This window comes from Patagioenas fasciata, chromosome 7 (genome assembly GCF_037038585.1).
Source record: "Patagioenas fasciata isolate bPatFas1 chromosome 7, bPatFas1.hap1, whole genome shotgun sequence".
Lineage (NCBI taxonomy): Eukaryota > Metazoa > Chordata > Aves > Columbiformes > Columbidae > Patagioenas > Patagioenas fasciata.
Genome location: NC_092526.1, coordinates 2,289,894 through 2,316,050, shown reverse-complemented (window position 1 = coordinate 2,316,050; position 26,157 = coordinate 2,289,894). Strand labels below are relative to the sequence as shown.

Sequence of the window (26,157 nt, the reverse complement as noted above, 5' to 3'; positions counted from 1 at the left end):
ACTCCTGAGAAACAACTGTCTCAAACAGCCCCGTACTCATACAGGATGTCTGGCAAATATTCCCTCACAACTCAAGTTGTAGGAGGACTGAGGACATCACTTACGTCACTGCCGATGTACTGGACGTGTCTGGCGTGCTGAAAGCTGGGGGTGTCCTTGGGAAGGCTGTACCCAGTAGGCAGAGCCTTCACACCAGCCCAGCGATACAATTTCTGCAAGAGAAGAGAGAAAGACAGAGTTTGTGACAACCATGTGCAATATCTGAGAGTATTCATCAGGTGTCATATTTGAGAGTATTCATCAGCTGCATGGGAAATCTCTTAATCTTAACCCCACATCTGCAATAGAACACATACTTGTAACTTTAATGAGGACATTTTCCCACTTCCATTTCAGAGCAGTGAACTCTGGCTTCTTTGTCTAAAAAGCTCAAGGCAGACATCAACTTTTAAAGAATTTGCTTTTAGAATATCGGAAACCCTGTGGATCTGAAAGTTTGATACTTACTTCACTCTGGATTTTGTTCGCATGATAGGCCCGCTCCAAATCTACTGTTTTATCAGTAGGAATCATTTTGCCTTTCACATTGTGTACGTATTCACTGCGATAGACAGCCTGAGAAAAAGAAAAAGTAGTTAGAGGAGAGTCATGACTGTGACGATCTCTCCCCGTATGTATTGTTGGCACACACACAGGAATTTCTCCTAGAAAAATGGATGAAAGGTTTCTGGCTTCAGGCAATTAATGATTTTAGTGATTGTGTTCTCATATCTTCATGAAAGTATAGGCAATGAGTTGTAGGTAACCAGCAATGATTAAAAGATTAAAGTGAAATTATTAAAAAAGTAATACAAACACTTACTTCACTTAAATTCAAGGCACTGATGACATTCTGCACATAGACAGGAGTGTCTGTGACCACAGTGAACTCACTCCTCATTTTTTCTGCCTTAGATTTGTACTTAATCTGCAGAGAGAAATTCAAGAGGTCTAATTAGTAAGGCTGGTCATTGTTAATTTAATTTATTATATTATCATGTTTACTATATTGTCTATTTATTTTATTACTGAACTATTCTATTAGTGAACCAGGATGTAAACAGAAAGCGTATTGAAATTGTGGCTGAATAAAAGAACGTGGCACCTTACTAGACAAGAACAGCTGATAAGGTTTGTCAAAGAATATTAGGAAATGTCAATGTTCATTCATAAAATAGGCATGTGAACCATATGATAAATATCCAAAATATTTCTGATACGGAACTTCTGAAGGGACATACATTCTCAAAAACTAGAGTGGTTATTCTCCCATTTGAATGGCTTAATCCCACACTAAGGACGTGTCATAAGATCTTGAGAGGAGAAAAAGAAATCATAGAATCAACATTACTTCCTGTAATAGGAATTCTGCATCATTTCTGCTTTACTTTAAGGGTTCTGAATGAAGGATTATTGCTTCAAGTGCTTTTCTGAGAAGACAAGTATTTAAACATGCTTAATGCTTTCCTGAATGGGATGTAACCCAACAATATGCACTTCTAGAGCAGCAAAGTTCAAATAACCATATGCGGTTATTTAATGAATACATCAGTAGATAAGAATCTATAACACTTTCCAGATTATATCTAGAGTAAAATCAAGCTACTCCATCTTTTTAATACAACGGAGTGAAAAAACTAAGAAGCAAAACCACTGTATGCACTCACATCACTGCGAAGGTCGTAGGCGTGTTTGGCATGGAGGATTTCAGGAGTGTCCCAGACAAAGCAGCCGATGCCTTTCAGCCAGTTGAGGTCATCCTTGTAAAGCACCTAAGGAATCGGAGCAGAGAAGCAATCAGTAAGACTTGCACTAGGATCTAATCCCTCAGTGCTATATCAGTCTGAAACACAACTGTCAAATGATGGCAAGTAAGGTTTCCAGCATTAAAGCTTTTTGTTTGCTTGTTTGTTTGAGAAAATCAAAACAATTCATTTTGGAATTGAAATATTCTTTCTTCATGGCTTCTGTTTGGCCCATAAATAAAAAAAAAAAAACACCGACGATTTAAAAAAAAAAAGACTATTTGCATATCCTACTGGGCAACGATGCACTGCTAAATCACTGGGCTGCTCCTGGGCTGACCTAGGCAAGGCAAGCATGTAGAACCTTCGCGTCACCAGGATTTTCTCAGACTTCTAAAATTTCCACTCCTTATGCAACCAAATAATAAACGACAATTTACAGATCAGGGTGGCTGAACTGGTAGAACTCTAATGCAATGACCCTACACTGCTAACACTGACATTACACACACTAAGCCACGTCTCAACTACACGCTTACTGCCAAGCGTTAGGAGAACACGACACATGCTGTTTAGCAGTGCGTAACACAATGGATTCAAGTGGCAACTTTGCAGCTAAGTTTTTGCTAAATCTTTTTTAAAAGTGAGCCAGGAACACACAATTTATGAGCTTACATCACTGAGCTGATCAGTCACTTTTCGAACATGGGTATTGATTTGAAGGTCGGGCAGACAGATCCAGTCGTGGAGACGTGTGCGGTAATCGAGTTCGCTGACTTTCTTCTGGGAATCCTTAGCAGTCACTATTTCTACCATGTCTGGAATAATGTGGACTTTGGCTTTATTCTTTTCATAGACTTCCTTGTACAGACGCTGTAGAGTTAAAGCAGCACGTTATTAATGCAGACAAACAGCCTGAACTGTTGATAAATTTGATACAAAATCATTGATATTTTCATGGAATATTAGCGGGAGAGCAATCACTCGGGCTATGATTAAAATTTACATCTTACCTGCTCTAAACATAATTTGCAGAACATTAACGCAGGTGTTTTGACAAATATTCATTGTACTCATGTTAAAAGGAGGAAGACTATGAGGTTTACACATAAACACACTACACTGAAGGTTTAGCCATGCAGGTGATTCAACAGTGGAGTCACAAGCTCGAAAAAACATTTGCAGGTAATTATAGAATGTAGCAAATACTGAACACCACCAAATGCATGTGGAAATGGGACAGCTGAATGAGGGCATGTGGGTTCTCTGAGCAGCCCCTTCTGCGATGAGTATGATCTTATCAGGAAAATGCAGATCAGAAAACGACACTTACATCAATGTTAAGCTTTCCGACCCTAAGGCACCTTGCTGTATTGGGATCATCCTCGACACCTCTGGGTATTGTGTACAGCGCTTTGAACTTGTCATATTCTTCTCGGTATTTCACCTAAGCAGATGCAAAGAAAGGCAACAAACAACTGAGTCCAACGAGCCAATGCTATTTTTGAAACTAAACTCACCAATAAGCAAAATATTTAGTTGTGTCCAACAAGCAGAGAAAGTCTTTAAAGCAGAATCTCGGTTTTCCATTTTACTTTAAATGGCAGAGAAAGTCCATCATAACTACCAGTAGTAAAAATAACAGCTGACTAGAGGACTTGAAAAATAAATAGGTGTAGAATAAGTTATTTATTTATTGTTCCAGCTCTTTCATTTAAAGATACCCATGAAGAGAGTGATCTCTCATAAGCCTCAGTTCAGTAAGGTATAAGATTTTGTTGTTCAACACTCAGTAAAGCATCATTTAAAGACATGTGGTGTTCTTCTGACCCATATGCTTATGCAATTTAGACTAAAACAACACCTAGCCAGCCATTTTCAAGAAATAATTTATATTACTATAAAATGTGACGGGTTTTTTCATGAAAAGCAGCAGCAAAGGACTATCTGTTATGCAAATGATTATCACAGAAAATTGAGTATCTACAGATATATATCTAAATTTATAAAGTTTTTTACACTTATAGTGCATGCAAGGCCTGAAGGATTTCATTGCTGGAATTGATCTGATTAAAAAGAAGGAAGCATTTTATTCACTTACATTACTAGCATTATGCTTCAGTTCTTTGGCACGTGCGAGGAGCACAGCATCCGAGGGCAGGATATAGCTCGTGGCTTTCACTCTATCCCAGGCTTCCTTGTAGAGTTTCTGTGGGGAAACAGAAAGTCTCTGTGAATGGAAAAATTCTGCTCCTGCATAACAACCAACAACCAAGAGAACTCAAAAGCCCTTCAGTTTTTATTTTTATGCCATAAGTATTACTTAATATGAAGGGGCTGTAGAACAGTTTCATCTTGACAGTGCATGTAAAAGGTGACACAAATACTTCCTATTTGCGTCCACTCTCAAACAAGGTCTTAATTCTTTTCAGGTGCAATTTTCTTCAGGGAATCCATTTATTACTGCACATATTTTGCTGAGACTGGAGCTACAGTTAGAAAATACGCCCTCTGCCTGCAATACAGCATCTTCCCCATACTCGAGCAAAGCAGAAGGTTGTTAGTAGCTTTGATAAGCTCCATGTTGGGACGTTTATCTTCAAACAGAGTGAACAAACAAAATAAACCAAAAATCCCACATAGTAGCACCTTAAGAGGAAAAAAAAAATGCAACATGTAGAAACACTTACATCGCTGAAGAGATGTTTCAAATTCTGAATTCTTTCAGAATCCACTGTTTCAGTCACAGTTGTATACTTGTCCTTGGTTTTGTGGAAATCCTCCTTGTATTTCACCTGGAAGATGAAAACCAGATTTAGTTACCTTGGTTCAGTTCCCAGAAGGAGCGCGGGGAGCGGGAGACTCACATCACTGGCGTTGAGAGCGCTCTGCACCGCGGTCACGTAGACAGGGGTGTCAGTAACTACTCCAAAGTTCTGGAAATTCTCTTTTCCTGCAGCCGTGTATTTTATCTAAGGAAAGACAACAAACCACACCATCAATGCTGAAAATCTTGCCCACTTCCTTTCAATCAGTCCTGCACAACTGAAGCCCAGGATTACGGCCCAGTTAAGACCAACTTTAGAAGTGACAGAAAAGAAATAATACATGGTCAGTATGAAGTAAGGAATCATGAAAATGGCACATCACTACATAGCACCTAGCAGGATAAGAGTACAGTCAGCAAGGCAAGAGACATTGTTTTCCACAAATAAATGTCTCACTGAGATATCTTGTGCACGGGGCAGCAAACAGAAAGACAAAGTGTTATCTTCCCAATGTTAAAAACCACAACCTTGCTGTCCTTCCATTCTACGTTTTCTGCTCCTTCAAGAACAAAAGGGATTGTGTCTCTACAGACAAAACTGAAAGAGTGTATCATAATAGTTTGGACAAAATATTTCTGATGTAATAGGAATCACATTATTGTGCTCTGGACTAGGACACGTGTCAGCCCCACTGAGTCATAAATGGAAGGAAATATCTTACAAATATTTACTTGTTTGAGGAAAACATATTTACCTGGCTCTGCAGGTCATACGCTTTTTTAGCATGTAGGATTTGTGGAGTATCCCAGACATAACACCCAAGTCCCTTCAGCCAATTTAAGTCATCTTTATACACCACCTATATGGCAGAAAAGAGTCTATTAAGTAAGGAAGAAATTCGCCTTCTGTTTAAAGAAAGTTGCCTCAAAAAAATTTCCTGTTTACAAGGGAATAATAAATAACCAGACTATTAAAAGGGCCTGAAGAAAACTGCAATAATTCGGTTTTTGGTGTGATGCTACTAAGTAATTTAAGACCACGGGTATAGATTTCATATTTAAATACTGTGGAAAATATTTGAAAGTGTTTTATATTTAAATACCTTAGAAAAAAAATGACATAAAAGGCTAACAAAATGTCAAACAAATAACTTGAACACATACATCACTCAAAATTTCCTGGGCTCTTCTGGCGAGAATAACATCATGTTCTTCAGGTGAACAACTCCACTGGTGGAAGTAAGTTCGGTATTCGAGATCACTGAGGATATACTGGCACTTCTTGGCCAGCACGTGATTCATCATGTCACTTGGAATATGGACACGGGCTTTGGTGTCTTCATAATTCTTTCTGTATGCCAACTGAAAAGGAAAGATTGGGGAAAAGGTGAGAAGAGGAATAGGGGTTTTCTGCATCATTTTGACTCTAATAGGGTACAGGTTACAGCAGAAGCTGAGATGTGCTTTCTGGATTTAGTGGCCAAGCTCCCACGGGATTCAATAGTATAAAATCTTATCTCTGATATTAATCACCATTTATTGTGATGAGGTTCTACAAGGAGAAGAATGACCTTCATTTGCAGATCTAACAGCTGGTGAGAAAATGAACAGGTCTTCAAGATAAATAAAGCCATATGCTGCAAACATGCTTTGAATCTAGTTACATCTCCCTGTCCGAATGAAGACAGAATATCTGAGATTATACTAATTCCATGCCATGTATGATATGCTGTATGTGCAGTGGTGATAACAGTGAAACATCTAATGTGGATTTGCTTTTCCAGCTCCTCAATTCCTATTTCAGTTCAAAATGAACACTGCTTTTTTTGTGTGTAAAGCAAAAGTATCCCAAGTCGTGTAGTATTTCTTATTGTTCAGATTCTTAAACTGAACCAGATAGTTTTTTTTCCCTATTCTGATATGTCTAATAGCTCAACAAAACCCTTCTTAAGTTCCTAAATAATTTCAACTATTCAACACCCATACAAAATAACTATTGAGGAAACACAGACATGCTGAAAACAGTTCTACTGATGTTATTAAATATTGCATTATTTATGTTTCAACATGTTACACTAAAAAAAAGAAAACTGAAAATCCTACATCAAGACGAATTCTGTCCTTACCGCGCTCCTTGTTTTCTGGAATGCCAGCGAGTGAACAACGCTGGGGAAATCACCAATATCCTTCCCAGCCAGGTAATGGCCTTTCAGCTTCTCATATATTGCTTTGTATTTAAGCTGCAAAATATTCACGTGGAAATATTAAAGCTCATTCCAAGAACATGTAGGGAAAAAAGAGGAAGAATGGAAAATTCCTACTAACCTCACTATTTATGTAGTTTGCATGTTTTGCTCCAACAAGTGGAATATATTTCTCATCCAAAGTGTAGCCAATGGGCTTGCTAACTTCCCAAGCCTTTTTATAAAGTTTCTAGACAAACAGAACATACAGGTTTTGCTAAAAAATCCATTATACATGCCATGAAACCTGACTCTGCCATTTACACACACAAGCAATATGACTGCTTCACAGAGTTTTTGTTATTCCATGAACTGTCCCAATAAGGTAAAGAGAGAACGGTCACTTTGAACCCTTCTTCAGTGTAAGGCAAACAGAATAAACGCTCCAATTCAGGAAGGTACTTGAGCACAAATCTCTGCTTTCTTTACTGTAGTTAGAATTCAACATTTCTCATCCAAAGAGTGATAAAAATAATCAAAATGTAGATATGAGCTCCTGTTTCAAAGTGCAGTATGGAACTGGCATTGATAATTTTATAGTTACATGGTGAAATTGGTAAAAACCTCCAAGTAATACTATTGTTTATTGTAAGAGCATTAACTATGTAAATGACGTTTTTCTAATACATCATCTTTTGTTAAATATTAAATATTTTTACTCTCAGACTAAATTAAGTGCCTTATACAAATGAATAGTCATTTACATTTTCAAAAAATAGAGTTTTCCCTTTAAAGTTAGTGAGGCTACTCAAAAATAACTGCTTAATAATGTCAATAATCTACCATTTTCCTCTCTTATTAAAAAAATAAATATAAATTTAATCAGTAGTCTAAGAAGATATTATCGGATGGAATTATAAAGCGGTTTTGTCACACAAATTCTACTACTACTACTACTGCTGCTGCAGTTACTGCTTCCAAACACCACACAGCAGTGCTCAGTTCAATAGGGAAAGGAATTATCCCAACGGTCTCAACTGGGAAAAACTAAGAACAAAGAGCTTAAATAACTTTCCTGGTGCAACTCAGTAGAGTAATGACACAAACAGAAATACAACAGCTTTCTGAAGTCTACTCAATGTTCTATTGCTTTCAGAATTAACTAATTAAAGCGTAGTTAGATATTTCTGGACTCTTACATCACTGTACAGTAAGGACATGTCTCTGGCGTGGTTCAGTGCTGGAGTATCATCAGACCCAATATACTGGCCCTTCTCAAGGTTAAATGTTTCTTTGTATTTTAGCTACAAAAGAAAACAAACACAATGTTAATTCCATAGGAGAAAGAAGTTATTCCCACTAGTCCATCTATCACAAGTAGACATTAATTTTGTGTTATATTAACATGTCTTCAGTAATGTAAACCACTATAGTCCACAGGCAAGTGTCATCAGTCTGTCACAGCATGAGACTCACACAGTGTTCTAGTGAAACTAAACGTACCGATCGGCAAACACAGGTTCAGAGCAACACCAGGGCCTCCCCCAGCACTATACCACCAACTGCTGTTCACCAAGAACAGGGTTCAATTTTAAGCTACTATTAGCAAAATCTATGTAAAATCTAAATAAGGGACATGCTGTCCTGTAAAAAAAAGGACACGCTGTACTTTTCTAGTGAAAAATGCAAAATTATTTTGCACAGCAGTATTGTGTTGCTCATTTGTATCACTTCTTATTGAACTTATTTACCCCAGTAAAAGTCTATTATTAATGAATCATACACACAAAGGAAAACACAGTATAGCTTAGCAAAAGCAATGAAGTCATCTACTAATTCTAATAACATAGTAATTTCTATTTTAAAAGAGTACATACATCACTCTGATTGACAGCGTTCATCCTTGCCAGAACAATGTCAGGAGTGTCAACCACACTGGTGTAATTGGAAAAGTTATCAAGGGCTTCTTTCGTATACGCTCTCTGCAAAGAGACAAAATAGTTCCTTAAACACCGTACATGAGAAAGAAGAGCTAATTGCGTAACTGCTAAAATATTTTCTCTTACCTTATTTACCAGTTCTTGAGCATTCTTAACTTTCTTGTGTTCCACTGAATCCAGAGGAATCCAACCGCAGCCACGAAGCCATTCCAGATCAGATTTATAAATATTCTAAATCATAAAAGATATTAAAAAGGAAATCAATTATTTAATTCAGGATGACGTTTTTCAGTTTTACGTGATACGGACAATATACTTCGACCAAACTAAGTGGAAATGACACAGTACATATGTGACATCACTCACATCGCTTTGCAGGTCGTAGGCCTTCCTTGCCTGGATACAGTCATTCTGGTCAGGGTGGCACGTCCACTCCCGCAGGTAGTGGCGGTACTCGATATCGCTGACCAAGTTCTGACCGTCCTTCGCTGCTACAAGCGACACCATGTCCGGAGGGATGTGAACTTTGGACTTTGTCTTGTGGTAGTTCGATTTGTACAACCTGTCGTTCTGGATCTCGCCAGCGTGCTCGTACCACACCAGTTTTGGATCATCTCTCATACTGGGAACCCCAACGTAGTGACCTCTTTGTTTGACGTACTCAGCTTTGTATTTAAGCTGATAGAAGAGGGAGAAATATGTATAAAATCAACACTGGTTACATATTCTTTTTGAACCTGTGAACAGCTACAGTTGTGTCAACACAAAGAACAAATGAGACAGGGAGTTTTCAATTGCAGTCTTCAGCTTTCAGTACATGACCAGTTAAAAATATGATACAAACAGTAATATTACACTGTATAGTCCTTTCACTTCAAAAGACATCATTTTATAGATTAATATGCTACCATTTTTCAGTAAGGAGTATTTTCAACACAAGAGGAAAGCCTCATTAGCAAATGCTTGCTAATAAGTGCATTTGGTTTCAGTTTTGTAACAAATTATTTGAAACTGTCTGAAGAGTGAATATTTATTTAAGGTATTTACATCACAATGTTTTGATAACATGTATGTTCAAACTAAGAGTCACGTAATAATTTCAACATCCATGATGCAAGAGTTTAAAGTGTAGTACGCATACCATCCTACAGTCTTTAGTGGAGAAAGCCTCCATAATATGCCAAAAAAGTGAAATCATAATATCACTTCAATTATTTAACATTTGTAAAATATGGAGCCACCTTAGTCGATTTTGAAAGGACTGTTTCTGGAGAAACTGAAGGTGGAAAGGAGAATCTGACATTTCAACACTGATATCTGTAAAACCCATAATAACAAAGATGTCTGAATCGTTTGGAGGACTGTGGACTTCATGGGTCATGAAAACTCTACTGGATGTTATCTGTCGCAAGGCCTTTTATATTTCCAGGCTTGCAAGCACTTGCCTTCCTAATGTGATGAGAAAAGTCATTACCTCACTCTGGGCATCACCGGAGCGTTTGGCATGAGAGATCTGCACAGTGTCAGGAGGCAGGAGGTAACCAGTGGCTTTTTCCTTCTCCCAGCTTTCCTTGTATAGACTCTGCAGAATAAAAGTGAAGAGGAATTCAACACTACCGTAATGATAATAATTGTCATATATATGTAACCTATATTAAAGTGTAAAGATGACTCTTTCATTTAGCATGTTCTTGAATAGAAACTGTCAGGGAGAGGTCACATACCTGGTTGAGAATCCTGGCTGCCTCTCGGGCCATATCCAGCTGTGGTGTGTCCGTTAGAGTATATTTTGTCTTGGCCTCATTCCATTCTTTGTGGTATTTAATCTAGAACAGAGAAAGAAATTATTGCCTTGCAGCAGCATCAGAAAATTGGGAAAATGTAACACCAATCCTCTATTTTATGCATGAAATAATGTATAAAACCCTGAATTGGCAAGGCTATTAGACATGACACATTAAATATATATCCAAATGGGTATTTTTTTTAAAAAAGGAGACCATGCAAGACAAGAAATGACAAAATTTGTCAGGGAAAATTTTGAAAACTTGTTCCAAGGCAGCTGGATGGGCAGGGAGGAATCTTCAGAAGTCAAAGCTCATCTTTATGCCATATGCTCACAGAATTCCCAGAGACTCATCAAGAATTCTTCTGCGTTTTTTTTCAAGATAAAAGAAATATCCTTTTAAAGATAAAATCCCATCATGTAAATATATAGAGCAAGTTAACAGCCCAAAAACATGACAGCAAACTTACATCACTAAGAATTTCAGTGCCCTTCTTTGCTGTGACATAATCAACTCTGTCCGTCACTGCGGTAAATGGAAGAGTTTCGGCTTTTGTACGGTACTTTCTCTATATGAGAGAAGAGATGAACAGTCAGATTATACTGGGATATTTTATAGCTAACACAGCAATTCTGAATCCATAGGCAAGAAGAGAAAGTTTAGATGGAAAGAAAAACTCTCCATACACAACAAACACAGTGGAAATACTCCAGTTCTATTTTTTGAGAAAATTTCAATGCATTTAACCATTAAAACCACTTTAAATTACAAATACCTTTAAGAAAATTTTAGTATGGAAAAACATTTTTTACCTCATTCAAGAGATCTCCAGCGTATTTGACATGGTTGAGTCCAACTGAATCATTTGGCAGCCATCCAATCCCCCGCAGCCATTCTAAATCAGCTTTGTAAACAGCCTGGGAAAACAAAATTGGGTCCATGCTGTTAGCTACAGCTCCCTGTACATTCCAGCACGATTCAGAAATAACAGCACTTCCATTCATTAAAAGGACAGCAGGAATTCCAACGTGAGCACTACATCTGAATTCATCACGCTTCAAACTTGGTAATATAGAACAGCGACGCATACTTTGCAATCCTAATAAACAGCAAAGCCAATTCACTGAATTCAGCAGAAGATTCCCACTCTCTAAAGCAGACGCAGACTAATACAGTAATAAGTTAAGTTTTCATGTTAACTTACATCACTCTGAAGATCGTAGGCTTTCTTTGCGTGTATGACATCGTTCTGGTCTGGAAGACAGATCCACTGCCGCAAGTAGTGCCGGTAATCAACGTCACTGACCAGAGACTGCCCGTGTTTGGCTGACAGGATAGACAGCATGTCCACTGGGAGGTGGCACTGCGTCTTCCACTTGGCAAAGTGTTTCTTGTACTCTAGTTCACTCTGAACTTTGCCTATGCCGAGGGCAAACTCAATTTTCGTATCTGCTTTTGCATTGGGAACTCCAACATAATGTCCTTTTTGCTTCTCATGTTCCAGTTTGTATTTATACTGGGTAAAGGGCAAAGACCACCATTACTAACAGTTACCACAAAATAGCTCTTAAAGCACGCGAAGAACTAGATGCCTCTTTTGGCACTTACATCACTAGCAATTTCTCTAGAAGCTTTGGCTGCCTTGATTGGGATTGCGTCTGCTCTCAAATCATAACTCTTCTTCATCTCATCCCAAGATTCTTTATACAGTTTCTGAAAAGACAGCGAAATGTCACACATAGGCTAAATACTCCAGAGTTTGCCATTACAGAAATACATAGTTTACTGTCATTTGTTCGCTGAAATACCGTGAGAATGTCTTGTGCATGACTCCTGTTCCCTACCGTAGGCACTGCTGCAAACCTCACTGCCTTTCACACACGTACAGCACCTGCAACACCAGCTTTGCAACCTCCACTGCATGGACGGGTGTTGGTAAAAGTTTAGAGAATATTTCTTTGCCTCGGGTTCTCATCCACTGCAACAAAATATTCTCTCAAAGGTGCATGATATTAATTATTTTTTAAGAGTTGTGTGTAAGCATTTATTTTAAAATATCTAAATACTTTAATAACTACCCAGTAGAGGGAAGGGAATGTTGCCAAGTCCTGTATGAGGACAGACTTCAATGAGATTCATGTGACTTGTCTTTCTAAGTAGCATCTTAGAACATTAAAATTCACAGGACAGACATACTACTATATAGAAATGTAGAAAATAGAATGATAAGCATACCTGGCTATAATGAGCAGCGTTCGCCCTGGCTAGGTTGATTTCAGGTGTGTCTGGCATAATATGGACCATAGTCTTGTCCTTTTCCCAGGCTTCTTTGTATTTTGGCTGTTAAAATAATTCATTTTATGAATTTGTAATCGTGGAATTTCACTTGTCAGTAACATAAAATTCCATAAAAATCTCCTCAATTATCACCTCTAAAAAATAAAATGTCTGGAAAAGCTTTAAACTTGACTTAAAATCTCACTGATCAATTTGATATTTTAGCAGTGAGATTTCTCTTTAACTGTTTCTAGCCTCAAAATAACTTTAAGAAAATGGTAACGTACAACGCTGAGTTGCTCGGCGTTGGTTTTAGCTAGAACGACCTCTGGAGAATCAACAATGCTGGTGTATTTCACGCTGTCGATAGGTGTACGATACACGTTGTCACTCAGGAGATCCTGGGCAGCCTTCACTCTCTTGACCTCCGGAGAGTCGTTAGGCAGCCAGCCAATGCCACGCAGCCACTCTAGGTCTGACTTATAGACCACCTGTATGAGACAGTCAGAAAAGGAAAACACTGTGTTTAAAATGACCGCCTTGAGTATTTTAAATGATACAAGAGCAGAAAATGCCAAATCAGCTAGAGCTAGATTAATCCTTTTTATATACACGAGATGTTCAGTGCCGTAAGTAAAATACAATCTGGGAACCAGGTTTTAAGTATTGCATTTCTTAAACAATACATTCTAAACCTTGTGAAGTTAACTAAAGGGGAAACAATTGAACAGAACTACTGTGATGAGTATTAAGATCTTAAGAGTGTCTTTGTCCTCTCAAAAATACTTATTCCTCTAGTCACTTCAACAAGTCCAAATAAAAACCCCAATCTGTCCACCACAAAATTTCACAAAAAGTAGAAGAAAAAAGGTTATAGAGGTAAGGGGGACTAGAGCTAACTGGCATAACGCCTGAAGCAGTATCATTATTTAAGCTTCAATCGAGCAGATCCTTCAGCAAGGAACATGAATCTCACCTCCAAAGCTCATAACTGAACCAGAGGAAGAATGACTGATGTTGAATGATAAGCCGCAAAGCCAAGTCAGGAAATCAGCTGCACTGACTCCGCCTGCTTTGCAATCAGCCACTAAAATACCTTACCTGCTTTCTTACATAGTTTTCTTGCAATTAAGTAAGTTTTCAAGCTGACTCTGGTAAGCAGGAGTAAGAAAAGCCACCTGATTCTAACATAGCAAACAGATGTTATTCCCTAAGTCCCAGCAAGGTAAGAAATACAATCCTTCATCCTCTCCAAATCACAGTACTCCAAAAGCTGATGTAAGACAGCAGATACCAACTAAGGCTTTGAAAAACTTCAGAAGTAATACCAATACTTTTTAAAGGATGAAAAAGAGCAGATAAAAGCAGCAACACAAAATATCTGAAGAAAACACTCTACAGTCTTTTGTGACTGTATAAAATCAAACCATAAAAATAAGGCTATAATGTATTAAATAGCAACAGCAGCACCTCTTATACCAAATCTGTACACATACATCACTCTGGAGGTCGTAGGCCTTCCTGGCGTGGATCACGTCGTTCTGGTCGGGCAGGCAGATCCACTGGTGAAGGTACTGGCGGTAGTCCACATCGCTCACCAGGCCCTGGCACTCCTTGGCCGCCTGCAGCGACATCGCGTCCACCGGGATGTGCACCTGGGCCTTGGAATCGTGGTACGCCTTCTTGTAAAGGCGGTCGTTCTGCAGCTGCATGGCCCGCGCCGCCAACACCAGTTTGGGGTCATCCTTGGCAGACGGGCACCCGATGTAGTGGCCTTTCTCCTTCTCGTGCGTTTCCTTGTACTTGTACTACAAGTGCAGAAACAACGTAAGCAGCCACACTTTGCTCACCTGAGAGTGACTAACAAATAAAAGCCTTTCAGCTTCCTAAGCTGTCAGCCCTTTGATCTGAACTTCACTGAGTTCTGTTGAGCCGGACACAGGCGGGGACAGACACAGCAAGCACACGACAAGGAGACTGTACCTCACTAGCGATGTCTCTGGAAGCCTTGGCGTGTTTGATGGGAATGGCATCAGCTCTTATGTCATAGCTTTTCGCCTTGGCCTCATCCCAGGCCTTCTGATAATGTTTCTGCAAAGAAAATTAATCACCCTTGTTACATGCAGTAAACATTCTCTGGTACAAATACCTTTTCATAGAATACACTCTAGAAGAGCAATTGTCATAATATAATTTCATAATATTTCACATGCACAATGATTTTATTCTCTTACATTGCTGATGTTGAGAGCATTGGCTTTGGACTGCAGCATTACAGGGGTATCGGAAGGTATGGAAATCTGCGTCTTATCTTTATCCCAGTTTTCACGATACAAACGCTAAGGAGAAAGGAAGCAGAATAACATTTCACTACAGTGTCAACATGGGAAAAAAAACACCAACAGCAATTCTGTGGTCATTCTGATTTGAATTAGTTGCCAATTAGACATTCCCATGGTAGAAATTCTAGTTTCTACCACGAGGAAAAGAAATGCCATCACAGAAATGAAAGGTAAGTGAAAGGTAAGCTTACGTCACTGAGCTGCAAAGCATTGATCTTGGCCTGGACAACGTCTGGCGCATCAGTAATGCTGGTGAACTTCAACTCGTCCGGTCGTGTGCGGTACAACCTGTCGTTCAGGATTTCCTGGGCTTTCTTTGCTTTCACCACATCCACAGAACCTTCTGTCAACCAACCAATGCCACGCAACCATTCCAGGTCTGACTTGTACACATTCTACAAAAAAAATCCCAAGTGTTATTGACATTGCAGCAGCAACTCAACATTCAGAGAAGTTTTGTACAAGGTTTTCCCCAAGCTCCTTCGCTTCCAGTCCCACAGCAAGCAGTCAATGAGACTGTAGTGTACCAGGTCTGTCCTGCACACAGCTAAACCCCTGCTTTCATAGCAAGGAAATTACTGTTTTTTTAAAGATACTTCCTATATGGAGACCAGTGGTGCAATCCACAGGCAAACATTCTGCAGCAAACCAAAAATCCACCAGAAATATATGTTACGTTTCCCTTCCATGTGAAGTGCCCAGAATACTTCTGGCCCCCAAGCTGAAAACGTTACTGATCTGGAAAGGATCATCCAGATGAATTCAAGTAAACACACCAAGGCTCACTGTAGGCTCATGAACATGCACTTGAAAGGATATTTGCCACGTCACTAAGAAGCGGAGCCTCACACGCCTGCCATGAAGCTTTGCTACCGTTACTCACATCACTCTGGAGGTCGTAGGCCTTCCTGGCGTGGATCACGTCGTTCTGGTCGGGCAGGCAGGTCCACTGGTGAAGGTACTGGCGGTAGTCCACATCGCTCACCAGGCCCTGGCACTCCTTGGCCGCCTGCAGCGACATCGCGTCCACCGGGATGTGCACCTGGGCCTTGGAATCGTGGTACGCCTTCTTGTAAAGGCGGTCGTTCTGCAGCTGCATGGCCCGCGCCGCCAACACCAGTTTGGGGTCATCCTTGGCAGACGGGCACCCAACGTAGTGGCCTTTCTCCTTCTCGTGTGTTGCCTTGTACTTGTACTACAAGTGCAAAAAGAAGTATTAAAAGAAATAGCGAATCTGGGATTAATGTCCCATCATTTCTTATTGCTACTGATCATGAAAATATTTTTTAATGTTATGAAATATACTCAATTAGAGCTCAGAAATGCTTAACGCATTCTTGTCTCACAGTTTTTGCTGATTTTTATTCCACAGCCATTGTTTATTTTTATTGTAGTCTATTATTTCCTAATATCTGCTTATTGTCAGGATTTATAATTCAGTGTTCCTTTTGGAAACTGTTACCAATTTTCTTTCTGCAGTGAATTCTTTGTTAGTGGGCTTTCCAGAGAAATCTGATACGCTGTGGTCGTGTTGTACCTAGTTCATTTCTTCATTCTTGTTTCTCAAGCTAACTGAAAATAAATGGAAAGGAAGAACATACATCACTCGCAATATCTCTTGATGCCTTTGCACTTCGGATTGGAATTGCATCAGCTCTCATGTCATAACCCTTCTTTTTGGCCTCTTCCCAGGCTTGCGTATAAAGTTTCTGCACAAAAGAAGACAGAAAATGGCTTCTCAATATTCTGAATTATGGAATTTCTGTATTTCATAACTTTTTCTTAAAATGTTAATGAACGCATGTGTTAGAAGATCTTTACAGTTAAAGAAATGCTTACTTAATTTCTGGATTTCCATTACTTTAGTAAACGTTTAAATGTTCTTACATTGCTAATGTTAGCTGCATTGGCCTTCGCTAACAAAATTGTTGGCGTATCAGGCATGACGTGAATTGACTTTTTGTCTGCGTCCCAGGCTTCTGTATATAAACGCTAGGAGAGAAGAAATAAAAGCTTCTTTATGTGTGTCATGATGGGAAAAGTGCAAATTTGAAAGCAGTAGTTATCAAAAATATATCCATGATATAAATGAAAAGCAATCTTGAAGCAGAACAAGATATATATATGCAAACTGATACATTCATCCAAAAAAACATTTTAGAAACTGCAAGTTCAAGCAACCTTTAAACACCCTGACATAGTAAAGCTTCTCACTGAGCAGCTCAAGGAAATTTTGTCCTTTCTCACTATTTTTGCTCAATTGGCAGAGCAACCGATTGATTTAAGATTGCTGTAGAAGAAAAACTGTATTCACTCTTCTGCCACATCTGTGCGAGCTGTTTGACTGATGTTTCTTAATAAAGCTGAGGAGTAGGCACTTTGTGACTTCCATCCCCCAGGCCTGAGCTAAACTGCAGAAGCTTCACTTGCAGAGAACATAAGCTGTTTTCTCAGAAGCTGTTCATCATGCAGTGGGACATTCAGTCAACAACACATCACTACAGCAGCTGCAGTAAAAGCCTCAATATTCTGCTCCATCCCATCTTACAGCCACATCTGGACATCCCCCACACTTGCCAGAACACCATTTCTGCAGATCTCACACTATTGTCTAAGAACTGCCCAAAATATCAGCCTGTTCTGCCTGAGATGAGCTGTGTATAGTGACATAGCACTAACCAAAGAGAAAAAACATACCAAACAAACACCTAAAAATAAGATTTCAGTTGTGATGGAAGAGGCAAATTCAGTAAAATTTCTAGTATTACTATTGAAAAATAAAGTGTTTAGTCTCATTTTGTATTTTTCACCCCATGAACAAGTTCTATTAGCTAGTAATACCAGTGGTTTTGAGAAAATAAAAGAAACCTCACCTTGTTCATGATCTCAGCGTTTTGCTTGGCTAAGACCATGGCCAAAGAATCTGTCACACTCGTGAATTTAATTTGGTCTGGTGGCTGCCGATACTTCCTGTCACTCAGGATTTCTCCAGCTTTCTTTGCTTTCTCAACATCCACGGAACCAATAGGAACCCATCCAATACCTCTCAACCATTCCAAGTCGGATTTATAAACAGCCTGAAATAATTGAAAGTTTGTTACGCATGTGCAAATGTGTTGAAATATTATAATAATTATAAATAGGCATGTCCTAGTCTATAAAACAATCGTATATATTTCTGCATAGTAGCAGGATATGGCTTGGAAAGTGATGGTTATTTCTGAAGATTTAGTAAAATAATTATTAAATAACAAAAGGAATAGAGTTATTGAGGAGCTCCACAAACACAAGAGTTAACACACAAATTACACCCTAAACTATGTACTGAGAAAATAAGATTAAACATACATTTGATGACAGAACATTAAACATTTCACCTCCATCAACATGTGTGATGCGAGCGACTAAGGCGTATAATGTAATTTTTAAAAGATACATAATATAAGATCCAGTATTTTAACGATCTATTACAAATTTAGTGATTTACTCACGTCGCTCTGTAGATCGTAGGCCTTCCTGGCATGGATAACATCGTTCTGGTCCGGCAGACAGATCCACTGATGCAGATAGTGGCGGTAATCAATGTCGCTGACCAACTCTTGGCATTTCTTGGCCAACACGATGCCCAGCATGTCCACGGGGCTACTGAAGTGTGTCTTGGTCTTCTCAAAGGCTTTCTTGTACTCCCTGTCACTCTGGATCTTGGCCACGTGCATCGACCACACCATCTTCGGATCATCCTCTATGTTACGGGCCCCGATGTGGTGGCCGAGCTGCTTGCGATAGCCTTCCTTGTATTTGTACTGAAATAAAGTATATTCATATTCACACAGTATATTTGTAAATTGATAAGTAATTCACACAATTTAACATAGTCATCAATATTTTGTTTAGAGAAATATATGATTTAGATCTTTCTATTGTTCTACTAATTTTCACATAAAAAGGGTTTCTGCTACAGATATCATTATCTCTGATTTTTTATATATCACTCTTTCAATTAACCAAACATTTAATGTCACATACTTAATAACAAGTTTGATATTCCATATTATTTTAACTTTAAAAATGTAAAGATTAACTTGTTTTAAAAGCTCATTACAAAACACCTTGCTGATGATAGTTTGAGTTGGCCTTAATATGAATAAACATCAATCTTGATAGAAAAATGAGAAGCATAGAAAACTCTCATCCTCTGTCTCTTAGTGATGTTTCCTTATCCCAGAAGCAAAATAGTCTGTCATACTCTCTGTGTTATTTTCTTGGTTTTCCATTCAGAGATCTTGAATTTCAACATGGTACTTCAACAGAACCATTTTTTCCTCAGGGAAAGACAACAATTTAGAACTTTTAAAACTGATTTACTAACATATATTTTGGGGAGTGATTTTCAAGTATTTCAATCACTGGATTTCAGTGTTCTCTATTCTATAAACTTGAGGTATTACAATAACAAACAATGGAAAAAAACATTCTGATTCTATTCCATTCCCAAATCCATAGAGACATGATAAAGAAACCTGCTTACATCGCTGGCAATCTCTCTGGAGGCTTTGGCAGCCTGAATAGGAATGGCATCAAAACGCAAATCATGACCCTTCTTCTTGGATTCCTCCAAAGCCAGTTTGTACATTTTCTGGGAGAAAAACATTCACATTTTTGTTTCAAAAACAAAATTACACTTCAGTAAAGTACATGTGTGTAATGTAACAAATTAAATCCTTATGTAATGTTATTAATGTTCAAACAACTTAAATATCTGAATACAGTTCTGTCTACTCTAGAAAATAAAACTATGCAGATTTCAAAGGTCTTGTTAATTGTATTGTAGATGCTTGGAAACTGGAAATCATTTAAGGAAGGCAAAGAAAGGAATATTCTAAAAGTTCGATTATTTATTTCCATACCCTGCTATAGAAATTTCTTGTTTATGGCAGATAATACATTTTAAAAGCCCAATTAGATACCCAGGAGATAAATTATAGCAAAAGAACAACTCCGATTTTAGCCGTGGAGTTGTCAATTTGTGAAACTAAACAACATGACAACATAATTGTACTTGTAAGAAATCCTTTAATTCTCTCACCTCCTCAGTTTCACTCACCTGACTGTAGTTTAATTGGTTTTGTTTAGCTAGCAGGATTTCTGGTGTGTCAGGCATGACATGAATCATGGTCTTATCTTTATTCCACGCTTCAGTGTATAAACGCTACGAAAGAATAAAAGCAGAGATTAATATTGTGTTCCAAAACAAGTTAATATCTCATTAATTGGTTAAAAAACATAGTAGGTAAAATTATAGGAAATAGAGTATGGATAAATGGTTATGTATTTGATCAGGTAGCAATATCATGTCAAAAAGATAATTTAAAACTGCCAGATTACTTAAGAACAATGAATAAACGAAAGCATTATTACTGCTCACTGCACAGACACGTCAAATAAAATATTAAAATACAATATGCAGAATATCATGACAAAGCTGACTCTTCCTCTACGCTGTCTAACAGTTTTGACTGAAGTAAACAGAGCACACATTTGAAAATACATCGTCTCCAAACTTCAGCATTACACGTGATCATCACATTTCCAGACGTGTCTCCAGGGTTTAGGCAGAGGCTGCTGCTGTGTCACCTAACTGAGTCAAGACTCACCTTGTTCATCGTCTCTGCGTTCTGCTTGGCTAAGACCATCTCGACAGAATCAGGGACACTGGTAAATTTGATTGTGTCCGGATGCTGACGGTAGATTTTATCACTCAGGATCTCTCCTGCCTTCTTGGCTTTTTCAACCTCCAAGGAACCAATTGGGACCCAACCAATGCCGCGCAGCCATTCCAGGTCAGACTTGTAGCAGTTCTATTAAAAAAAAATATACATTATTCTAATAATAATGATGCAATTCACCTGATGCATCTTTGCACAGTTAAGTAACATCATTATCAACTTTTAATTCAAATAAATTCAAAATCCTGGAGAAAATCTTAAAAAACTAAGTCTATTTCATCTACATTAAGACCAAAACCATTATCCAAGTTTCACAGAATGGCAAACGAAAACCAGCCCAAATTCACAATTACAGAACTTAATTTAAATATCAATTAGTTATTATATCTTATTGGAAATATGAGTTTTGATTAGCCATAAAACTTAAAAATATATCTTCAAAATCTGGTTTAATTACACTGGTATGTGATGGTCTGGCCCAATGTTAACTACATTCCTCACTAAAAATTAAATCAAAATGAGCTTACATCGCTCTGTAGATCGTAGGCCTTCCTGGCATGGATAACATCGTTCTGGTCCGGCAGGCAGATCCACTGATGCAGATAGTGGCGGTAATCAATGTCGCTGACCAACCCTTGGCATTTCTTGGCCAACACGATGCCCAGCATGTCCACGGGGCTACTGAAGTGCGTCTTGGTCTTCTCAAAGGCTTTCTTGTACTCCCTGTCACTCTGGATCTTGGCCACGTGCATCGACCACACCATCTTCGGATCATCCTCTATGTTACGGGCCCCGATGTGGTGGCCGAGCTGCTTGCGATAGCCTTCTTTGTATTTGTACTGAAATATAAATCAAGATATTATATTTCTATATCATTTCTAATATCAGTTACAAACTCTCAAAGTAATTCTGGGGTTGATAACATGGATTCCCAGCTTAATTTTTTTTGAGATTCGAATTAGAATGCTAAACAGAGATTTTTAAATAAGTTCTTTTTTTTTTAATAAAAACCTATTTACTAATATTATTGAGAAATAATCCTCTACTTACTAAATATAATTAATCCTTACTAAATAAAATGATACACGTACTATGGATATTTAATTAGAGATTAAGGTATATGAGCTATAAAATAAACATAATAGCAGCTTCATAATGAACTTGTTCTCAACACTAAATTTTTACAATTAAGTCTTTGAACATATATAAAATTTTCTTCCAAAAATCTACTACTTGAGATTACATTTTAATTGAAACCCCCTGTACAGGATCCAGCTGATGAGTTCTAGGTGTCAGAAGTCACATGTTACCACACAAAGGAACAAAAAAGCAGCTTCTTACATCACTGGCAATCTGTCTGGACGCTTTGGCAGCTTGGATGGGGATCGCATCACTCCTCAAATCATAGCCTTTCTTTTTTTCTTCTTCCATGGCCTGTTTGTAGAGTTTCTAGACGAAGAATTAACAAAGGGATTAATGTGAGTAGATCCCAGAGATTACATTCTATGCCAAACTGCTTGTAAATAGAATAGATTTTAAAAACTGTGTTACGATTTATTCTAACCCAGCTTTATTTCACTTAACTCAAAGCCAGATCAGTAGCTGATACAACTTCATATCAAAGGACAACCTTTGTTAAATACATTAGCTAACGATTATTTCCTTTCAATATTTTTGATAACATAAGATTGACTACAATTTTAGAGATAAACTATTCTTCTGTACAAGTGGAGTCAAACTTCCTTTTTTAGAGACATCTGGTGCTGGTTGTGAATTTATTTGCCTAAACTAGCACTGAACACTGGGATCACTGCTCTTTAGAATTGTGCTGGACATTACCTTTTTTGGGATTTCCAACATTGGAATTAATGTTGTCCTTTCCCAACAACATGCACACTGACAGACACTACTCCCAAAAACTCACTAGAAACACAATGTCTCGTGGAATTTGTTCTCAATAGTGCTCACTGTTGTGTGCATGCGCTACTGCACAAATATCCAAATGACGTTTTTAAAGTCACAATTTTGAGGGGCAGATATTGGGGGTTATTTAAAGAAATTGATGGTATCTGGATTAGGTTTCTCAGAATAGCGATGATCCAGTCCTCAAACCGAGCAGTTCCATTTGGAGAGCTCACGCACTCACCAAACTGTAGTTCTGGCTGTTCTGTTTTGCCAGGGTGATTTCAGGAGTGTCCGGCATTACGTGGATTTGTGTCTTGTCTTTCTCCCAGGCCTCAGTATATAAACGCTGCAGGAGAAATAATGTATGTTAAAGGGGGGAAAAATGGTGACACTTGGAGCTCTCCTAAAACAGAAGAATTACAGATCCGTACTCCAGGGTCAGTCTAAAAAAATCCTTCTTGCTTGTATAGCAATGAGATTTTATATTCATTTTTCTAGATACCTAATGTCCAGGTTAAGAATTAGTAACATAGAAAGAATTCTGAAAAAAAAGCTTAGAAAAAAGGCTAAAATGCTAACTAGAAACACAGATATTTAAACTCTAAGAAAATGGCCTGTTTGAAAGAAAAAGAAGGTTTTATTGGCATCAATAGGATTGAGATCAGGGCCACAGATTCAGAAAAACTCATTTTAAGTACTACACTGAATTGTTTAAAATATGGATGTTTCAAGGACTGACCTAAACCAAGTAGTTTATTAATTATGAGATTACTAGATAAACTTGGTAAATTATTAGATTTCTTAAACAAATCGCTATATTAAAAATTAGGGGAACTTAGGTAGCAGATTACTAGATAAACAGTAGAGTAGGTGGAAAGCTTCACAACTGATAACTCCAATTTTACTCCGTAACTTGGAAGACATTATTGTATTAGGATTTGCTGAAAATAAATTACCTGTCGATGACCAAGAATGTAACTTGCACTTTTAAACCCTCGCTGTGCTGAAATCTCACACAGCAACCAGACATCTGTACTTCTAGTTGTGTCTCCAGGGTTTAGGCAGAGGTTTAGGTAGAGGCTGCTGATGTGTCACCTAACTGAGTCAAGACTCACCTTGTTCATCGTCTCTGCGTTCTGCTTGGCTAAGACCATCTCGACAGAATCAGGGACACTGGTAAATTTGATTGTGTCCGGATGCTGACGGTAGATTTTATCACTCAGGATCTCTCCTGCCTTCTTGGCTTTTTCAACCTCCAAGGAACCAATTGGGACCCAACCAATGCCGCGCAGCCATTCCAGGTCAGACTTGTAGCAGTTCTATTCAAAAAAAATACAAAGAGAGTTGTCTCATTAATATTGCCAGTTAAACATTTCATGTATACCATGCAATTAATGCTTACTCGCTGTAAGTTACCTTCCTCCTAGTTCAATCTGCAAACAATCTCTGATAGCAACCTACATTCAGCCCCTGTATCTGTCTTCAAGAGTTATCATGCACACAACAACACGCTGGGGAATGCTCAAAGAGTAACAGGACTAAACCAAAACCCCGAAAGTCAGTATAAGCTTTTCCTCTAACTTGTATCCCCAACAAATAAATGGTCACACCCTAAGAACAGCAGGTCTTAATCTAAAACATTTTCTCGAATACAGAACAAAGGAATTCTCTCTAAAATCAGGCAACCAAAAAAAAAGTGATAGTAGGCAATTTCCTCTTAATATGCAGATAATCTGCATATAAAGGCATTAAGATTGTCTGTTACGAAGGATCACATGCAGCTAACTACTATTCGGCTAACTGATTAGCTGTATACAAACTCTCTTCATATCCAAACTTCCTTACACGCAGATTCATTTCCTCCTAAAAATATTATGAATTTGCTTGGAACAGGTGAAGAAAAACACAATGTGAAAAAATACCATATGAGAGAGACAGCTCAAGCAGCTCCGATAGGTTATATTCCAAGGAAATTACACAGAGTTGGGAATTCCAACACTTATCAGCAAGTACTCACGTCGCTCTGTAGATCGTAGGCCTTCCTGGCATGGATAACATCGTTCTGGTCCGGCAGACAGATCCACTGATGCAGATAGTGGCGGTAATCAATGTCGCTGACCAACTCTTGGCATTTCTTGGCCAACACGATGCCCAGCATGTCCACGGGGCTACTGAAGTGTGTCTTGGTCTTCTCAAAGGCTTTCTTGTACTCCCTGTCACTCTGGATCTTGGCCACGTGCATCGACCACACCATCTTCGGATCATCCTCTATGTTACGGGCCCCGATGTGGTGGCCGAGCTGCTTGCGATAGCCTTCCTTATACTTGTACTATAAGAAAAACAAATGTTGAGTTTCAGTTCAGTTTTCTTTCATTCCCAGTAGCTCCTGTGGCACAACCTCCAGACAACTTAGTTTCGAAAACCAGAGACTTCAGATGAGAAAGTATTCAGCTGATGGCAACTGCAGTGGCCAGCTACAAAAGGATTCATACAATATTAACTACCTGATAAGACCTTCACCTTTTCGAAGACGCTCCCTGGCCTTCATATTAAGTCAGTAACTGATAGTAAAAGAAATCTGCAAGTTATGGCAGCAATAGGAAAGTGCGAAAGTTCAATAAATATCCCTGACATAAAGAATTAATTAGTGACCTGCAAGCATAGCCAAATAAACTTCTATTCAATCTATTCAGGAGACAAAAAAATGGAAGAATATACATACAGACTAAGAACTGTAAATACAGACATGAAACACATATTTGAAAAATTGATATTAATACCCAATAATAAGAGCAATTAAATTTTCACTTTTATACTGCCTTTATTTATACACAAATCTAGGTTTGGGTTTTGTTTTCTCATGTCCAGCTCTGCTGTGCAGCTGCAACACTAGCGACGTGCAGACCGGCAGCACTGAGGGCAGCACAACACCTCAAGAGTCCAGTCTGATGCACGACGTGATGCTGCCACAAACCCAGGAGGAAAGGTGCTTTGGATTGTATCCATCACCCCGCTCCTACAGTTACTGTCTATACACCATCTACAAACTCCCTCACAACACCCAACTCCCATAACATGCAGGGACAGCTACAGGCAGACCTGAAAGAGCCAACATGTTTCTGGACTAGCAGAATGGTTACGACAGGGTAAGAAATGTGTATATCTCTCCTCTATTCATCTAAGGCTGCAAACCTTGGGCTTCAACTACAAGCACCTGGAAACCATCCAACACTGTTGATCACCAAGGGCTCCTCTCTACTTACATCACTCGCAATGTCTCTGGAAGCTTTAGCAGACTTGATGGGAATGGCATCTGCCCGCATGTCGTAGCCCTTCTTCTTCTCTTCCTCCATCGCAAGCTTGTACAGTTTCTGAAAGAAAAACAAGCGTTCCCCTCCAGCAACACTTCCGCCCAGGACACAGCAGCAGCCAGAGACGGACACTTC

At 38.6% G+C, this 26,157-nt stretch overlaps 1 protein-coding gene across 30 annotated transcripts in view; it reads right to left on the bottom strand.

Moving 5' to 3' along the window:
- NEB (nebulin) overlaps window positions 1-26,157 on the bottom strand; it is a 114,600-nt gene that overhangs the window by 41,303 nt on the left and 47,140 nt on the right. For 28 of the 30 annotated variants that reach the window (XM_065840548.2, XM_065840522.2, XM_065840524.2 and 25 more), the window contains 43 exons: window positions 25,975-26,082; window positions 24,729-25,040; window positions 23,827-24,030; window positions 22,953-23,057; window positions 22,148-22,255; window positions 21,334-21,645; window positions 20,735-20,938; window positions 20,185-20,289; window positions 19,609-19,716; window positions 18,572-18,883; window positions 17,954-18,157; window positions 16,968-17,072; window positions 16,682-16,789; window positions 15,964-16,275; window positions 15,272-15,475; window positions 14,973-15,077; window positions 14,722-14,829; window positions 14,235-14,546; window positions 13,026-13,229; window positions 12,697-12,801; window positions 12,070-12,174; window positions 11,666-11,977; window positions 11,274-11,378; window positions 10,931-11,029; window positions 10,399-10,500; window positions 10,149-10,256; window positions 9,041-9,352; window positions 8,801-8,905; window positions 8,612-8,716; window positions 7,934-8,038; window positions 6,877-6,984; window positions 6,678-6,791; window positions 5,716-5,913; window positions 5,307-5,411; window positions 4,652-4,756; window positions 4,475-4,579; window positions 3,886-3,993; window positions 3,118-3,231; window positions 2,460-2,657; window positions 1,707-1,811; window positions 863-967; window positions 508-615; window positions 105-212 (listed from right to left, as the gene is read on the bottom strand). In XM_065840548.2, coding sequence (XP_065696620.1) covers window positions 105-212; window positions 508-615; window positions 863-967; window positions 1,707-1,811; window positions 2,460-2,657; window positions 3,118-3,231; window positions 3,886-3,993; window positions 4,475-4,579; window positions 4,652-4,756; window positions 5,307-5,411; window positions 5,716-5,913; window positions 6,678-6,791; window positions 6,877-6,984; window positions 7,934-8,038; window positions 8,612-8,716; window positions 8,801-8,905; window positions 9,041-9,352; window positions 10,149-10,256; window positions 10,399-10,500; window positions 10,931-11,029; window positions 11,274-11,378; window positions 11,666-11,977; window positions 12,070-12,174; window positions 12,697-12,801; window positions 13,026-13,229; window positions 14,235-14,546; window positions 14,722-14,829; window positions 14,973-15,077; window positions 15,272-15,475; window positions 15,964-16,275; window positions 16,682-16,789; window positions 16,968-17,072; window positions 17,954-18,157; window positions 18,572-18,883; window positions 19,609-19,716; window positions 20,185-20,289; window positions 20,735-20,938; window positions 21,334-21,645; window positions 22,148-22,255; window positions 22,953-23,057; window positions 23,827-24,030; window positions 24,729-25,040; window positions 25,975-26,082 — 6,684 coding nt within the window. The remainder of the gene's footprint in view (window positions 1-104; window positions 213-507; window positions 616-862; window positions 968-1,706; window positions 1,812-2,459; window positions 2,658-3,117; window positions 3,232-3,885; window positions 3,994-4,474; window positions 4,580-4,651; window positions 4,757-5,306; window positions 5,412-5,715; window positions 5,914-6,677; window positions 6,792-6,876; window positions 6,985-7,933; window positions 8,039-8,611; window positions 8,717-8,800; window positions 8,906-9,040; window positions 9,353-10,148; window positions 10,257-10,398; window positions 10,501-10,930; window positions 11,030-11,273; window positions 11,379-11,665; window positions 11,978-12,069; window positions 12,175-12,696; window positions 12,802-13,025; window positions 13,230-14,234; window positions 14,547-14,721; window positions 14,830-14,972; window positions 15,078-15,271; window positions 15,476-15,963; window positions 16,276-16,681; window positions 16,790-16,967; window positions 17,073-17,953; window positions 18,158-18,571; window positions 18,884-19,608; window positions 19,717-20,184; window positions 20,290-20,734; window positions 20,939-21,333; window positions 21,646-22,147; window positions 22,256-22,952; window positions 23,058-23,826; window positions 24,031-24,728; window positions 25,041-25,974; window positions 26,083-26,157) is intronic. The other 2 variants (XM_065840540.2, XM_065840547.2) reach the window with 2 other exon arrangements.